Genomic DNA, 19,358 nt, shown 5'->3' on the forward strand with positions numbered 1-19,358 from the left:
GCCATGGTGTAAAATATATTAAGACCTCTTACAGCTTGATTGACTCCTTTTGGGTTTATCTCAAACACCTTGTTGAAGTAGTAGAGCACACCTTGGATTTCTGGTTTATTCTGCACCTCTATATATTTCTGAGCTGATGTCTTGGACCACTTATAAGATGGAGGTAGTGTGAAGAGCCCGGCCTGCTGAGGTATTTGTCCTGGTGGTTTGTTTGTGCTGCTATCCACATGGGAGTTTAATGTAGTCCTTTCTAGAGAGTCTCCCTTGGTGTGACCGTTGAGGACGTGGAGTCCTAGGCTTCGACAAAGATTCAACAGTTTTTTGTCACTTTTATTTAACATGCTGTTGTAACTGTTCCTCTCTGTATGTACTGAGCTGTCGCTGTCGGTCTGTGCTACATATATATATAGATGTTTCCATCTGTGGTCAGGTAGTCTCTTTCCCTGCCTGTTCTGGCATTGAGGTCTCCCATGATAAGGACTTTGCCCAGGGTTTGATAGTGGGTGGCTTCCCTTTGCAGGATCTCAAAGCATTCTGGGTTGTAGTAGGGGGACTCAGGTGGTGGTATGTAGGCCGCACAGAGGTAGATGTCGGACTGGGAGGTGAGGATGGAGCGGTCTATTCTGATCCAGATATGACTGTTTCCTCGTTTCACTGGTCTGATCTGCTCATGGAGCTCCATTTTATACCACACTAGTATTCCTCCCGAACAGCGGCCAAGTTTGGTGGTTTTATTTTTTAGGGACAGAGATTTCCCTGTATCCAGTGGGCGTCAGGGACTCGCTTTCTGCCTTAGTCCATGTTTCTAGAAGGATTTGAATGTCGATGTTTCTGAAACTCTGGGTGAAGTCTGGATCATTTACTTTACATCCAAAGGCTGACACGTTAAGACCTTGGATGTTCCAGCCACTGATTATAAAGGATGTCATAGAGGGTCCTTATACCTTGTAATGAGCGGGTTTCTATCTATTTCATATCTATCTATTTATCCATCTGTCTATCCATCTAATATCTATCTATCTCATATCTATCTTTTTATCTATCTTTCTATCTATCCATCTCATATCTATCTATCTATCTCTCATATATATCTATTATCTATATATCTCATATCTATATAGCTATCTATCAATCGTTTGGACCAACTCCACTCCATGGCCCCAAAACTATGAAGTCTTAATGTAAATTAGAATAAAGTCTGTCTAAAAAAAGTTCTGTTGGGCGGTTTACACTAAGAACAGAAATAATACATAAATGTACCATCATACCTTCTCATATTCAGCATCAAATGCCACCATATCCTTCTGAAGAGATCCTACAGACTCTGTGAGCTTGCTTTTAAGTTCTGGTTGTAAACGAATCAGTTCATCTTGAACAGACTCCTGACAAGAGGATAATAAGTCTTAGAATTCTTGACAAGTTCAAGGCCCAGCCATTGAACCCCTCTTCATGAGCAGAAACTTTTTTTTTTTTTTTTTAGTTTATGCGACTTAAAAACCGACAACTATTTTGCTTATATTATTATTTATTATTATATAACTCTTGCATCTTTTTGAAGAGACACAGGGCTTTATCTTTATGCTACTTGTATTTATTTATTGTATATTTTTTACACTCAGAAAATGTAAACAGAGGAAATGTCTTCACATTTTTCTTTTTACTGGCTGACATATTCACATCAGTTACAGGGGGCATTCAGAATGATCTGTATACCCAGCATTTATTGAGCATCGTTTATGCAGCTATGGGGAAGGCAAAAGACACTGCCTTCTCAATGGGAAGCTTGTCTGTCACTGACAATCATCTTTCCGCTTTTGCAGCTTCTGCAAATGTTCGGACTCTAAATGCAAACCTCCTAGATGTTTATAGTCTATGGGTGATCTGGCACCAGTCAACAGACAAAAATATCAGAGTCAATAAGTGATTTTATGGTATAGAAAAATAATTTGCATAAACCTACGGCATATTATATTTGTATTGGGGTGTCCTGATTCCCCCCAACAGATAATGTCAGGGGAATGAAGAATTGGGCAGTTGAATTTTAATTGCTTTTGTTCCCAGAGGCCATAAGCCGCTGCCAAAAGTGTGGGGTTTACTCTGCTTTTCCTATTCAGAACACATGCATAGTCATCCTAGCCAAATGTGCATGTAGCCCCTTTCTGCTAAGCCCTGCCCCCTTGTCAAGAGTGTCAGAAAAAAAGTATAGATGCGTCAAATTGCACCAATCTGTAGACAGATTTTTGGAGCTGAAACAGTATATCTGACCAATAATTTTTTTAATGAATTGTAGCATGGCTATCAAGTTACACTCAAAAAGCTATTTGCTGTCTTTCTGATAACACCCCTGATATTACCGTATATCCCCCAACAGATGTGTGCCGCAAGAGATACAGTGAGAACTGCAATGAAAAGACAGGAGATCCAGGAGTTACAGATTATTATTTGATTACGTACGTTGGATTGGACGCCCCTTTTATGGAAAAAAAAAATTGTAGTGCACATGGCACAGAAGTCTAATCACACTATACACAATACATTATACACAGTTTACTCACAACTTTGCAAAGGAACTTCTTAAAAGAATATCTCAAAGAATCGACAACGTCTGTTTCTTCTCTTGTTACGTTGACCTGAAATCTACTTAAGGTTGCGTACGCTTCCTATGAAAAAAAGGACTGATCACCAAGCTGCCATCGTAGAGTACAACACAGAGACAACATGATCATTGTATGGTTTTTATCTGTAATGTCAGATCTCCTCACTTCTACTGGCCCCACACTTCTGTCGATCCGGATTTCATTTTCCCTGATAATTGTCAGGGCCTTCATGACAAACTGCACGTCATCTAAATCAAGAATCGGACGAGATAATATTTTCAAGTATTCAGCTATAAATTCTGAAATGTCGGCCATCTTCATCTTGTATTCCTGATGCAAGTATCTACATAACAGCAGTTTCCAAGCTTTTGCTTCAGTAGATATGGACACTTTTATGGGAGCTAAAATAAAAGGTGAAATGAATGATACATTTTGAGAACCTGTCCACACCAAGCTGGTAACAAAAAATATATAAGCATTCTTAGGGATGATTTAAAGGCTATGTACACCTCCGCGGGCAATATTAGCATTTTACTCATTTTGGGCTAAAATATATGTTTTTCAATTATAATATTCAACCATTCTGTCACAAAGGGTTAACTGTTTGTCTAGCTGTGTGACTTGTACTTTCACTTTGTGCCAATAAATCTCATCTCTAAATTACTAAAATGTCATAAACACTTGTTTAATCCACATCCTTATCAGTGAGATAAGTGTTTAGGAGGTCAGAGATCAGGAGCCTGCAGCTGAACTGCCTGACTGTAAAAATACAGAGCCTGCTACTAGAGAATCTCAAGGTTGTTCAGAGAAAGGGGCTCAAAATTTAATAAAGACCAATTTAAAAATGGTGGTCTGGACCCCACAATAATGATAATGAAGGGGGTACTGCTTTGATTTAGCACAGTGTCGCTCAGATCACCAGACAGGCCACGAACAGCAGTGTAGCTTATTCACTTCAAGGCAGCGCTGAGGCTCTTTCATTCTCATTATGGCATATCCCATCGAGTATTGCAGAAAAAGTAATACCACCAAACAAGGTTAGGCTAAATTCACATCACTACATCTGTTTACATGGGGAAAGACTTTGGTTTAATCACCTCAATTCACTAGTAACACATTGAATGCTTAGAACGGCAGCTGTCGATGAGAACACCGACATTTACTAGAGCCATACGGAAATGCTTCAGACATTGCTGGTTGTGAATTGTGCTGTAAAGTCAACATGTGCAGATTTTGACACAAATTGAGGGGCAACTATGGATTGCTAAGGGTAAAATCCTGCAATAGAATTGTCATGCTGTGACAGTAATGTATGGTGCCACACCACAACTACACTATTCATGTAGCACACCCTGCTAACAGTAAGTGTATAGAATGGCACACTTTATTCATATCAAAGCCATGCCAGGTGCGCTACAATGGTTAAAGGGACTGTCAGACAAAAAATATTCTGGATATTTCAAATCAGTATATGGATCTGAATATTTTTGTAATTGCATGTAATTAAAAACAGGATTTTTTTCTCACTACGTTCATTGGGGGACACAGAAGACTGTGGGTATAGCTGCTGCCACTAGTAGTCGACACTAAGTGAGACAAAGTGTCAGATCCTCCTCTCAGCTATACCCTCCTGTAGACACTGAGCTAATCAGTTTGTACCCAAACAGTAGAAGCAGCATAAATAGTAGAGCCAGGGAAAAACTCCAGAAGGGTCTGAACCACGAAAGTGGGACCCATTAAAAAAAAAAAAGCAAAACAAGAGGATAGGAGCTGTGTCCTACAATGAATGTTGCGAGAAAAAGATTTTACAGGTAAGTACCAAAAATCACATTTTCTCCCTCATCTGAGTGTATGCATGCATCTGCCCAGAGAGAACACCAGAACCGAGTATGTCTGACAGATCCAGGCTCTGGCAATAATGATTATGGCCCATCTTTGATGGGAGATAATGCTGTCCTCTGGCGTACTGCTGCATCACATATGCCAGTTAAAAATGTGTAGTAGAAAATAACTATGCCCAACAGAACACAGCTGGCTAGCTACAGAATCTAGAAATCTAACAGGAGTATAATCACTCCTCGGGTAATGTGGCTGCCGCGTAGTCACGCTGCAGGCACTGAAGAAACTGTACAGCAAACACAGCAGCTATTGAAGTGGAAGATGTGGTTGTCCGGTGCTTGACAAGAGCTGCATAAGTTTAGCAGATGCAGCAGCCAGAATCTGCGCAAATATTCCAACATTCAAGGAGGTTAATACTAAAGCCTGAGTATTGCAATTAGGTTAGAAACACTGCACCTAAAACCATGGAAGTGACTGGCTGGTGCATCTCATATCTATATAGGCTTGCCAAACATAGCATCTACAACAGCAGAATACTCCATCATTGAAGGGGCTAAGACTTATGCCAGATGTAAATCAGTAATGGGTAGGCTGGACTGCACGGCTCTAGAGAACACACAAATACTCCAGCTACGGTAGTGGGTAAGATGATTGACTGATGCAACTACAGTAGAAGCACTCCAACATGAAGGGAGGTACGGCTGACGCCTGGTGTACATCAGTTTAAGGCTTGTAGGTATAGAGAATGCGCCATTACTCCACCTGTTATAGTGGGTAATGCGGTTGTCTAGTGTCACCTCAGCACAAGCACCCCATAGTGAAAGAGGGAAGGCTGATTCCTGATGCACGTCAGTACCGGGGAAGCTTGTATATGCGGCCATTGAATGTACTTGCGGTAGTGAGTAATGTGGCTGCCTGGAAGAATTTTAGCTCATTAATCTGACATGGTAACGCAGTTACTCTGCCTGAGGAGGAAGGGGGGGATATTGCAAATAAGTGAATGGGGACCCCCCAGCATGTTGTAATATGGAGGTCCAGCACTGTGGGCCGCAAAGGCAGCAGCCTGGAAAAAAGGGTGGAGCGAGAGGTAGGAGACTGAGGCCAGAGTGCTCTAAGCGACTGCCACAGAGGTAATACACTGTGGATGTACTGTCAATTTTAAATCACAGGTGGACTGGCAGTTAACCCTATTGGGAAATTTCCTGGTGGGTCAATGCCCAGGGGGCTGCCCAATCCATCCTCAAGCCACCAGCCAGGTACATTACGATCTTAATTAATGCTAGGAGCATCAGGTACCTATGTACCTGGCAAACGGCCACAGGTGCCTTCCTGAATTCACCTGTATTGTCATCCTCAGGATGGTGACATTATTGAATGCTATGGGCAATGATGCCAGTATTTTAAACTGTGCTGTGGTATTTGCTTCTGCTGGGGTGGTATATTGTGCTGCACTAAAGTAAAGCAGGCCCTGCAAAATTCTGTTGGCCCTGCCCACTTGTGTTGCCCCACCTTTTGTCAATTTGGACCCACCTAGAACATGGGGCCACTTTCAGGTTTTTGTTCCAGTGTCACTTTAAGTTCCCAGTCCTCCCATGCTGTAAATAATATAACTAGTGCCACTTAAATGTAATAAAGTTTAATCAGATTATTAGACCCGCATCTTCCTATGTAATTTATAAAATATTAAAGGGGTATTCCGGTAATAACAAGTTATCCCCTATCCACTGCTGGGACCCTACAGATCACAAAAATGGGAGCCCTGTATCCTGTAGAGCCCCCCGAAATGGACAGAGCGGCTGGTCAGAAATGCGCACCGTTGCTCCATTCATTTCTATGGGAGTGCCAGAGTTTTCCCATAGGGGAACACTTGCAATAACAGGAATACCCTTTTAACTACTGAATACACACAGTGTAACATTTCTAGCAATTAGAATGTATATCCATTACTAACTTACCCCTATTGTTAGGATCATGGCCAACCTGTCACAGTTGTTCCCGTGACAGGTGCCAGGAGATCAGTGAGACTGGCAACACATGGTTTCATCTGACTGGTTCCTTATGGATCAATTTGTGTCTGTTTTGTTTTTGGTAATGCCACACCCCTCACCCCAGGTGTTGCTTATGTGGTCATTTAACTTTCCCTATTTATTGTGGCTTCTCCCACCATGCTGTGTGGTTTATAGCTTCTGTTAGGATCTTTAGATTGCTGGTGTGTGGATCTCAGCTGAGTTCCTGGTGCTTCCATTGCCATTTGAAGTTAGGTGTCCTCTTCCCCTTTTGTTTATTGTTTAGGTTTTCTTGTTGAGCTATTTTCCCTGTCATTTGTGTTTAGGCCTGAGGGAGACTCCTGTTTCGTCCTACCTTTTGGAGGAACAGGTTGTCTTTTGTCCTGTCATTAGTACCAGCGTCCTACAGGATGAGTTAGGACTTTAGGTTCCTGTGTATGAACTCACGACCTCTGGGGTCAGTTCATACTTGCAGTCAGGACTTTTGATTAGGGTTTCTCTAGGAGGTGACCTGCTCCTTTCCCTAGTTTCCAGGCCTTTTCCCCTCACCCCTTTCCCTCCTACCTTCGGTGTGGGTTTCCCTCCCACACCGAAGCGTGACACAACCTCAATGGGCATTTCGCTTGGATTGCTTCATCAGGAGGATGAGCCACAACTGTGTTTTTCTTTTGAGTACATTGGCACCAATCAAACCTCAAAACCTATATCACATGGGGCAGCGTGCTATGCCGTGACATGACTAATTTCCTGATGCCATGATATGGTCCTTCCACCCTCACCCCGAAGCCTATGCCAGCAAGAACAGAGAGCTGGGAAACAACCTCTCCCTGGCTCATCTGACATGGCCACATAGTGATCCAATGGCCTAGCCACACAGCGTCAGGCCATAGTGCGTGCCTTTGTGCGCTATGTTCTGATGCTATACAGGGCAGGGCCTAAAAGTAGGCCGGGGAGGGTGACTAGACCAGCGCTGCGCCTCCCGCATGCTAATGACCGCTTCTATAATGAAAGCGGTCATTAGCATTTGAACTATAAGATGCTCTGCCACTTTTTCCACTTTTGGAGTTAAAAAGTGCTTCTTATAGTCCAAAAATATGGTAGATAAACCAATTCATTATTAATAAAGAAATGCATACAAAACCTCACCAATGTGCTTAAGTAAAAAAAAAAAATCAAATACAAATTAATCAAAATCAATAATGTGTCCATAAATATCTAAATAATTCAGGGTTAAAAATAGTTATTAAATTCCTAATAATTTAAGTGGTGAGTGGAGAGGATGCTGCTGGGGCTACAAAGTGAAAGAGAAAAGGTGTTTTCAGAGAAACATTACCTCTAGCAAGCGTTAACCCCTCTAAGACCGGAGATCACAGGTTAGGCAGAAGGAACGGAGGTAGGAAAGAGGAGAAAGAATCTTACAGCTCTTTATGGGGCAGATAGGGAGAGAAAAGGGAAGGGCATATTTACCTTTCTGTCTTTTTGTGCCCTTTCTTCAGGCCATGTCACCTTTGTAGGTGTGCTGCTTCTAGTGGAGAAAAGCTACACCAGAAAATGGGGGAGGCTTGACAGGTAGGGTGCCAAGATCACTGGGGGGTAACGGGAGATTTATGATCTCTTTTTTCTTTTATTCTAGAAGCAATTAACGAGCAGACCTGCAAGTAGCATGTCTGACTTTTATGCACACTAAGATAAAACCAATTAGCTCAGTGCCTGCAGGGGAATGTAGCTGGTAGAAGGAGCTAACATTTTTTCTCACTTAGCGTTCCCTCCTAATGGCAGCAATTATACCCATGGTCTTCTGTATCCCCAAATGACATGAGCGAGAAAATTTTGTATAGCCACTGATTTATTTATTAAAGTACAACAGCGACTTTAAAAGATTGCAATAGACAAATTGCCAGGACCAGATGGCATACACCCCCGTATCCTAAGAGAATTAAGTAATGTCATAGCCAGACCCTTATTTCTGATATTTACAGATTCTATACTGACAGGGAGTGTTCCACAGGAATGGCGCATAGCAAATGTGGTGCCAATATTCAAAAAGGGTGCAAAAATAGACCCTGGAAATTATAGGCCGGTAAGTTTAACATCTGTTGTGGGTAAACTGTTTGAAGGTTTTCTAAGAGATGCTATCTTGGAGGATCTCAATGAAAACAAGCAAATAACATCATATCAGCATAGCTTCATGAAGGATCGGTCATGTCAAACTAATTTAATTAGTTTCTATGAGGAGGTAAGTTCTAGACATGACAGTGGTGAATCAATGGATGTCGTATATCTGGACTTCTCCAAAGCATTTGACACTGTACCACATGAAAGGTTAGTATCTAAAATGAGAATGCTCGGACTGGGAGAAAACGTCTGCATGTGGGTAGGTAACTGGCTGAGTGATAGAAAACAGAGGGTGGTTATTAATGGTACACACTCAGATTGGGTCACTGTCACTAGTGGGGTACCTCAGTGGTCAGTACTGGGCCCTATTCTCTTCAATATATTTATTAATGATCTTGTAGAAGGCTTGCACAGTAGAATATACATTTTTGCAGAAGACACTAAACTGTGTAAAGTAATTAACACTGAACAGGACAGTATACTGTATATATACTACAGAGGACAGTATACTGTATATATATACTACAGAGGACAGTATAATGTGTATATATACTACAGAAGACAGTACACTGTATATATACTACAGAAGACAGTTAACTGTATATATACTACAGAGGACAGTATACAGCTACAGATGGATCTGGATAGATTAGAGGCTTGGGCAGATAAGTGGCAGATGAGGTTTAACACTGACAAATGTAAGGTTATGCACATGGGAAGGAATAATGCAAGTCACCCGTACATACTAAATGGTAAAACACTGGGTAACACTGACATGGAAAAGGACCTAGGAATTTTAATAAACAGCAAACAAAGCAGTAAAAAACTGTGTCAGGCAGCTGTTGCCAAGGCCAAAAAGATAATGGGGTGCATCAAAAGGGGCATAGATGCCCGTGATGAGAACATAGTCCTACCACTTTGCAAATCACTAGTCAGACCACACATGACGGACTGTGTACAGTTCTGGGCTCCTGTGAACAAGGCAGACATAGCAGAGCTGGAGAGGGTTCAGAGGAGGGCAACTAAAGTAATAACTGGAATGGGGCAACTACAGTACCCTGAAAGATTATCAACATTAGGGTTATTCACTTTAGAAAAAAGACAACTGAGGGAAGATCTAATTACTATGTAAAAATATATCAGGGGTCAGTACAGAGATCTATCCCATCATCTATTTATCCCCAGGACTGTGACTGTGACGAGGGGACATCTTCTGCGTCTGGAGAGAAGGTTTGTACACAAACACAGAAAAGGATTCTTTATGGTAAGAGCAGTGAGACTATGGATCTATGATGGTAAGTATAATAAAATAATTCAAGAGGGGCTTGGATGAATTTCTGAAGTATAATACTATTACAGGCTATAGCTACTAGAGATGAAGAAAATGACAGAGTTCTTCCCCAGAACGCCACCGTCAAGTGCCGGAGCTGAGGGATCGCCTGCTTCTTCTCCCCGGCTCTCTGCGACTCCTGCTCCCTCCCCTGCTGCATGTGGAGGCCCATCGCTTCTCCTTTCTGCTGAAGCTGGGGCTCCCCCGATTACAGAGGAGACACTGCGCACACTGCTGGACTCCCTAAGATCCTCGCTGAAAGCGGACATATCCGGCATCATCAAAGATCTGCAGCGCGATATACAGGGAGTAGGAGATAGAGTCACCCACGTGGAAAGCAAGATGGCTGAATATGCTGCGTCACACAACTCTCTGATTGATGCGCATGAAGCGCTGGAGGAGGATGTGGCGGCCATAAAAGAAAAGATCCAGGATCTGGAAGATCGCCATAGGCGCAACAATGTGCGCATCAGAGGAATTCCGGAGACGGTAGGCCCAGCAGAGCTGGAGTTTTACTTGCAAACTTTGCTTAAAGAAGCCGTGCCTGAGTTATCTGAACGAGACCTACTGATCGACAGGATTCATCGTATCCCTAAGCCAAAGGGACTAGTTCCTTCTCTCGCGCGTGACGTCATAGCGCAAATTCACTTTTACCACGAGAAAGATCTCTTTCTTCGAAACCTGCGGCGAAATCCGACACCTACTGAAACCTTTGAGGACATTAAAGTATTCGCAGACCTGTCCGCAGCCACATTAGTGAAGAGGAAGGAATTTGCGCAACTTACACGTATCCTCCGTGACAAGAATATCCGTTATCGCTGGGGTTTCCCTGTAAAGCTACTGATCTCGGTGAAGGGACAGATGACCGCCTGCAACACCCCGCAGGATGCCTCTGTCCTTCTACACGAGATGGGCCTGCTTTCAATCGGAGATAATACCAATTCTGCAGAAGAGCGTGGAAACAAGTCGGCGAGAATTGCGCCAGAATGGGAACAAACATGACTTCCAGGACTCCCTCACCTACTTTATTCTTCTGGATGTGCGGGATGGGAGATACGTAAGAACTTATCTCTTTCTTCCCCCCACTAGGTCTGCTCTTCCTGGTGCTAGGGTGGTGGTCACCCTCTAAGCAGACCCCCCTTTTTAGACTCTAGAATCCTGCTCATTGCAGTTTTAGGATGTCTAATCACCTTTTCCTTTCAGTTTTTGTTTTTACTAATGTTATGCTGTTTTTTGTTGTCCTAATTTGCTTGCGCTCTGATATGTGGCCCACATATTTTGATCTCTACCTCAGCCTTATAATGCCCTTTATGCTCACACCTAGTACGTTATGCATCTTCTTATGGCGGGGCTGAAATTTTATTCTAATAATGTTCGTGGTCTGAACTCCCCATTTCGTCGCTCTCAGATGTGGCGGGATCTGCTCCGCAGCAAATGCGATGTGGCTTTTATTCAGGAGACGCATTTGGTGGGAGCAGATCAGCACAGATGTACTCATCGATTGTATCCGCATATTTTTCACTCCCCTGCTGCCCAAAGACGTAAGGCTGGCACCCTCATATGTATAAGGGGCTCTGTTGCTTTCACATTACACCAATGCATCACAGACAAGGAAGGTAGATATGTTATCCTGATATGTTCACTTGAAGGTAAATTGTGTACGATAGTTTCGGTTTATGCACCAAATGTTAGGCAGATCTCCTTTTTTAACAGATTGCACAAGAAAATCCTAAAGGTGGCGAAGGGTGCTATCATAATGGGTGGGGATTTTAACGTTCCAATTGATGTGGGGATGGACTGTCTCACCCATGCTGAGCCCCGCCGGAAGGGCCTAAAAGAAACTCTAAAAAGCACTTCCTTGCATGACATCTGGCGGTACCAGCATGGGGGAGAGAGAGATTACACGCATATCTCATCCGCACATCACACACACAATCCCGGATTGATTACTTCCTGGTCTCTAGGGATATTTTGCAAGGGGTACTTAGAACGGATATTCTGCTAGCCACTTGGTCGGATCATGCCCCTATAGCGATGGAACTCAATATGGGCTTACCCTCCCAAACACCCCCAACTTGGAGACTAAACCAGTACTTGCTCAAAAGTTCTATGAGACTGGAAGAATTCCGCGCTAGTCTGAAGGAGTTCTTTCTTCTGAATAGCACCCCTGATATTTCGTCATCTACTCTGTGGTTGGCTCACAAGGCCTATATGAGAGGTATATTCTTACAGGCAGCCTCTCGTTTGAAAAAAGCTAGAGATCGGCAACTTAATGAGGCGTTATCAGTGCTGGAGTCAGCACACCAACGATATAGGGATAATCCCTCTTCAGCTCACCTTTTGGAATTGCAGAGTGTCCGTTCTAAGTTGAGGTCGCATCTCTTATATGAACATGAGCGAGTAATTAGCAGATTTAAGATGTCTCACTATCATATGGGAGATAGGGCAGGCTCCTTATTAGCGAATAGACTTAAGAAAAGGGCGGTTAACTCCAGAATAGAGAAAATGCATTATAATGGGTCGGTTCTCACGCATCCGCAAGAAATCACTAATGCCATAGCTTCATATTATGCAAAACTTTATAATCTTAAGGAAGATGTTGCAACCCCTCAACCAACAGAAACGTCCATTGCAGATTTTCTAGAGCACCTGAAACTTCCCACGCTGTCAGATGCCCAATTAACCACTCTTAACTTGCCAATTGCGGAAGCAGAGGTGCGAGCAGCTCTAAAAACTACCCCCACGGGGAAAGCGCCAGGGCCGGACGGCTTTATTGTGGCATATTACAAAAAGTTTCTGCCCCAGCTCCTCCCCAATCTGTGCTCGATATATAATACCTTTTTTCAAACAGGGCTTATTCCAACAGAGATGCTTTCAGCCATGGTAGTAACTATCCCGAAGCCGGGCAAGACCCCAGATGCGCCTGCCAATTTTCGCCCCATATCCCTGCTTAACGCGGATCTAAAATTGTACGCAAAAATATTGGCCACTAGGATTAATCAGTTTTTGCCAGAGCTAGTAGACCCAGACCAGGTTGGGTTTGTGCCTGGAAGGCAGTGTAGAGACGGCACAAGACGTATGCTTGACCTCATCCAGATTGCAGGGAAGTCCAGGTCCCCCACAATGTTTATTTCCCTAGATGCTGAAAAAGCATTTGACAGTGTGCATTGGGGGTACCTGGACCGGGTGCTTCAAACCTTTGGTTTCCATGGTAATATTAGGACTGGTCTAATGGGGCTATATACGACCCCCTCGGCCACTGTTCTCGCTTTGGGATATATGTCTAGACCTTTTAAGATAACCAATGGGACCAGACAGGGGTGTCCATTGTCACCGCTGATTTTTGCGTTGGCAATGGAACCTCTGGCTGCTAGGATTCGGACATGTCACAGTATACAGGGAATTAAAGCGGGAGATGTTCTCCACGTGATTGGATTATATGCTGATGACGTTATATTAACAATATCGAACCCTGAAAGCTCTTTAATAGCTCTACATCAAATACTGCAGCAATTTTCCAATAGTTCTTATTATAAACTAAATGAGAGCAAAACCAAGGTCTTAGATTTCCACTTACCTGTAACCACAATGGATAGGTTAAAGCAAATATACCCCTTTCAATGGTCAGATCGGTCCATTCCATATTTAGGGATAGAGTTAGCACGAAGCTCGTCGGAGACAATTTCCATTAATTTGAATCTCCTAAGAAAGGACCTACAAGGTGATTATTCCAGTATGGCGCACGTCCAGTTATCTTGGGTCGCGAGAATTCATGCAGCAAAAATGCTATCCCTACCAAAAGTACTTTACTGGTTCAGATGTCTCCCACTGCAGATTCCTAAAAAACTGATAATCATGCTCCAAAAAGACCTCTTGGCGTTTATTTGGCAGAATAAGCACCCTAGAATCCCGAAGGCCTCTTTGTATCCTTCGGTTAAAGCTGGGGGACTTGGGGTACCAGATCTATATAAATATTACTTGGCCTCCTTGGCAGAGAAGGTGCTGGAGTGGTGGTCTCCATCCGCTCCCCATAAGTGGCTTGAGATAGAAAGGGCGTTTGTTAAAAAGCATTCACTCCCAGCCATTCTAGCAGCTCATGAACTGGGGAGACTTTGCTATGAGGCTCCTCTCCCTACAATGCAAGCGTCTCTTTTCATATGGTCGTATTTGAGAAATGTAAAGAAGTGGTTTACGGTGCCAAAGGATAGCATTCCTCTCATAGCACTTGAATACCATATTTCTGATATGAACCTAAAATCGTGGGTGGATAAAGGATTGGATAAGCTGGGGGATCTTTATACAACCTCTGGCCTAAAAGATTTCCAGTCACTGCATGACATCTACTCCATCCCTAATGCCCTTTTTTTTTACCAGTTCCTACAGATGCGTCACTTGTTAAATAACTACCCATTAACTCAACCTCACTCTTGTAAGAGTCCTTTGCAGCCCTATGTCGCATCTCCCCTGCAATTTATAGTGAACATTTCTGGTATATACTAAAATGTATTATTAGAACAAGATAGTGGGAAACAATCTTTTATGTTAAGATGGGAACAAGAGTTGGGTGCCGTGTTTTCCATGAGCCAGTGGAGGGAAGCAATGTCATGGTCCTTCAAGTGTACTAAATGTCTAAATCATATAGAGCAGGCTAGGAAAATACAACTCAGATGGTACTTAACCCCAAATAGGTTAGCCCACTGTTCGCCTGGCTACTCCCCGTTATGTTGGAGAAAGTGTGGGTCAGTTGGTACTCCCTTACATGTCCTTACACCCGTAAATTCTGGCACGCGATGGAAGCTTTAATCCGGCAGGTCACGGATTCAACATTAAATTTGACACCTGCTCTATCCATTCTGGGAATAGGCTTAGGAGACATTCCTTTCAAGATACGATGGGTAACGGCTCATATGATAAGCGCAGCGCGGAATATAATAGCGCGGAGGTGGAAGTTACCCTGTACTCCGTCAACATCGGAAGTGGTTGAGTCCGTTAATCATCACATGCATTGCGAACTGATGTTTGCTTCCTCTTCTTCCGTAAGCATACGATGTCTTAATAACTGGATGCCTTGGTTATCAAGTCCCTATGCTAAGCCTCTGCCGGAATGTCTCTGGTGATTTGGGTACACTCGGAGGGTCCGGGGTAGGTTTTGGGGAGGTTTGGGGAGGGCGGGTCTGGGTGAAAGGTGGGGATTTATACATAATGTTACAACATTTACCTCAGCATGGGCAATATTAACGTGAGCTTTGATGAGACCTCTTTTGTTTTTTGTTATGTACTTTATGTTTGTTTTCTGGAAAATGTATTTTGATATACTTCACACTGTGATATTATGCCGTGTTGGGCATGCATTTACTATATTATGCACAGTATTCAATAAAAATGTATTGAAGATTATAGCTACTAGAGATGGGTCGTTGATCCAGGGAATTATTCTGATTGCCTGATTGGAGTCGGGAAGGAATTTTTTCCCCCTTAAGTGGAGAAAATTGGCTTCTAACTCCGTTTTTTTGTTTTTTGCCTTCCTCTGGATCCACTTGCAGGATAACAGGCCAAACTGAATGGACAAATGTCTTTTTTCAGCCTTATATATATTATGTTACTATGTTATCTGTATAGTGCCACCTGCTGTTCTTTGTTTCCCTGTCCACCTCAATAACAAACATTGAAAATACATGCTCCCTGAGCTGTGATAGGGAGAGAGCTGCAGCCGAAAGGACATACCCTCTGAGTTGTGATAGGGAGAGCTGCAGCCGAAAGGACACACTCCCCAAGTTGTGATAGGAAGACAGTTGCAGCAGAAAGTACATGCCCTCTGGACTGTGACAGGAAGAGAGCATCGAAATAAAGGATATGTCCTCTGAGCTAAGATGGGAAGAGAATTCCAGCAGAAAGGCCAAGCGCCCCCCCCCCTTCAAATAAATTGAGCACAGACCAATGAACATTAATCACAGGATAACCCCTTTAAGCGCTTGCGACATCTACAAAGTTGGACAACATTTTACCTGTGTTAAGTTCAATGAATCCTACATGTAAGGCTGGGTTGATTTCATTCACATCTTGTTCTAACAAATCATAATATGAAATTCTTTCTTTGATTTCACCAAGAGATTGTTTTTCACTTACATATTCCTGCGGAATGTAAAAGTCACACCATAAATATATAAATATACATAATATACAGTATATCATCATACCACTTCCACCAACTACACATACTATAAGTATCATGTTAGATCGATAAGCAGCTAGTTTAATAATTACAAAATACATTATTTTAACCTTTCTCGTTGTATCACATGTAGCCCTGATGAGGAAGTGTATCCAGGCGGTGATACGCATTTCAGCAAGTTACACCATTCACTGTACAAACACCCTGCTAAATTATAGGCACCCAGCTGCTGTGGGTATGTCTATCCACAAGCTTGCTGTTTTCAACAGAACTATGAATGCAGCTCTGAAGTATAACACAGCCTGTAACTCTAGTTAATTAACCGCCTCCGGACCGCCTAACGCAGATCTACAGGTCCGGAGGCGGCAGCTCTCCGCAGAATGACGCATATACGCGTCATCTCGCGAGAGCCGTGATTTCCTGTGAACGCGCGCACACAGGCGCGCGCTTTCACAGGATCGGAAGGTAAGAGACAGGATCTCCAGCCTGCCAGCGGCGATCGTTCGATTTTTTTAACCCCTAACAGGTATATTAGACGCTGTTTTGATAACAGCGTCTAATATACCTGCTACCTGGTCCTCTGGTGGTCCCTTTTGCTTGGATCGACCACCAGAGGACACAGGTAGCTCAGTAAAGTACCACAAAACACCACTACACTACATCCATGTATCCGTGAAAATCAGCCTTACAGGGGGGTGATTAATGACAGGCGGGTGATCACCCATATAGATTCCCTGATCACCCCCCTGTCATTGATCACCCCCCTGTCATTGATCACCCCCCTGTAAGGCTCCATTCAGACGTCCGTATGATTTTTACGGATCCACGGATACATGGATCAGATCCGCAAAACACATACGGACGTCTGAATGGAGCCTTACAGGGGGGTGATCAATGACAGGGGGGTGATCACCCATATAGACTCCTTGATTACCCCCCTGTCATTGATCACCCCCCTGTCATTGATCACCCCCCTGTAAGGCTCCATTCAGACGTCCGTATGATTTTTATGGATCCACGGATACATGAATCGGATCCGCAAAACACATACGGACGTCTGAATGGAGCCTTACAGGGGGGTGATCAATGACAGGGAGGTGATCACCCATATAGATTCCCTGATCACCCCCCTGTAAGGCTCCATTCAGACGTCCGTATGATTTTTACGGATCCACGGATACATGGATCGGATCCGCAAAACACATACGGACGTCTGAATGGAGCCTTACAGGGGGGTGATCAATGACAGGGGGGTGATCACCCCATATACACTCCCTGATCACCCCCCATCATTGATCACCCCCCTGTAGGGCTCCATTCAGACGTCCGTATGTGTTTTGCGGATCCGATCCATGTATCCAAGGATCTGTAAAAATCATACGGACGTCTGAATGGAGCCTTACAGGGGGGTGATCAATGACAGGGAGGTGATCAATAACAGGGGGGTGATCAGGGAGTCTATATAGGTGATCACCCCCCTGTCATTGATCACCCCCCTGTAAGGCTCCATTCAGACATTTTTTTGCCCAAGTTAGCGGAAATTTTTTCTTTTTTTTTCTTACAAAGTCTCATTTTCCACTAACTTGTGTCAAAAAATAAAATCTCACATGAACTCACCATACCCCTCACGGAATCCAAATGCGTAAATTTTTTTAGACATTTATATTCCAGACTTCTTCTCACGCTTTAGGGCCCCTAAAATGCCAGGGCAGTATAAATACCCCACATGTGACCCCATTTCGGATAGAAGACACCCCAAGGTATTCCGTGAGGGGCATATTGAGTCCATGAAAGATTGAAATTTTTGTCCCAAGTTAGCAGAAAGGGAGACTTTGTGAGAAAATACAAAAAAAAAATCAATTTCCGCTAACTTGTGCCAAAAAAAAAAAACTTCTGTGAACTCGCTATGCCCCTCATTGAATACCTTGGGGTGTCTTCTTTCCAAAATGGGGTCACATGTGGGGTATTTATACTGCCCTGGCATTTTAGAGGCCCGAAAGCGTGAGAAGAAGTCTGGGATCCAAATGTCTAAAAATGCCCTCCTAAAAGGAATTTGGGCCGCTTTGCGCATCTAGGCTGCAAAAAAGTGTCACACATGTGGTATCGCCGTACTCAGGAGAAGTTGGGGAATGTGTTTTGGGGTGTCATTTTACATATACCCATGCTGGGTGAGATAAATATCTTGGTCAAATGCCAACTTTGTATAAAAAAATGGGAAAAGTTGTCTTTTGCCAAGATATTTCTCTCACCCAGCATGGGTATATGTAAAATGACACCACAAAACACATTCCCCAACTTCTCCTGAGTACGGCGATACCACATGTGTGACACTTTTTTGCCGCCTAGGTGGGCAAAGGGGCACACATTCCAAAGAGCACCTTTAGGATTTTACAGGTCATTTTTTACACATTTTGATTTCAAACTACTTCGCACACATTAGGGCCCCTAGAATGCCAGGGCAGTATAAATACCCCACAAGTGACCCCATTTTGGAAAGAAGACACCCCAAGGTATTCCGTGAGGGGCATGGCGAGTTCCTAGAATTTTTTATTTTTTGTCACAAGTTAGTGGAATATGAGACTTTGTAAGAAAAAAATAAAATAAAAAATAAATCATCATTTTCCGCTAACTTGTGACAAAAAATAAAAAGTTCTATGAACTCACTATGCCCATCAGTGAATACCTTAGGGTGTCTACTTTCCGAAATAGGGTCATTTGTGGGGTGTTTGTACTGTTTGGGCATTGTAGAACCTCAGGAAACATGACAGGTGCTCAGAAAGTCAGAGCTGTTTCAAAAAGCGGAAATTCACATTTTTGTACCATAGTTTGTAAACGCTATAACTTTTACCCAAACCATTTTTTTTTTTATCAAAGACATGTAGAACAATAAATTTAGCGAAAAATGTATATATGGATGTCGTTTTTTTGGCAAAATTTTACAACTGAAAGTGAAAAATTACATTTTTTTGCAAAAAAATAGTTAAATTTCGATTAATAACAAAAAAAAGTAAAAATGTCAGCAGCAATGAAATACCACCAAATGAAAGCTCTATTAGTGAGAAGAAAAGGAGGTAAAATTCATTTGGGTGGTAAGTTGCATGACCGAGCAATAAATGGTGAAAGTAGTGTAGTGCAGAAGTGTAAAAAGTGGCCTGGTCATTAAGGGGGTTTCAGCTAGGGGGGTTGAAGTGGTTAATTGTGCTATGCACATAAGCTTTGTGACTTTTGTACTTGACCCAATTTAACTGCACAAAACACTTGAATAGAGAAGACCCAAGATTTTTATGGACACCGCTGTG

At 43.0% G+C, this 19,358-nt stretch overlaps 1 protein-coding gene across 1 annotated transcript in view; it reads right to left on the minus strand.

Moving 5' to 3' along the window:
• DNAH8 (dynein axonemal heavy chain 8) overlaps positions 1–19,358 on the minus strand; it is a 478,630-nt gene that overhangs the window by 300,560 nt on the left and 158,712 nt on the right. The window contains exons 28-31 of the mRNA XM_044291082.1: positions 15,893–16,019; positions 2,763–2,998; positions 2,556–2,660; positions 1,269–1,382 (exon numbers count right to left, since the gene is read on the minus strand). Coding sequence (XP_044147017.1) covers positions 1,269–1,382; positions 2,556–2,660; positions 2,763–2,998; positions 15,893–16,019 — 582 coding nt within the window. The remainder of the gene's footprint in view (positions 1–1,268; positions 1,383–2,555; positions 2,661–2,762; positions 2,999–15,892; positions 16,020–19,358) is intronic.

Source organism: Bufo gargarizans, chromosome 4 (assembly GCF_014858855.1).
Source record: "Bufo gargarizans isolate SCDJY-AF-19 chromosome 4, ASM1485885v1, whole genome shotgun sequence".
NCBI lineage: Eukaryota > Metazoa > Chordata > Amphibia > Anura > Bufonidae > Bufo > Bufo gargarizans.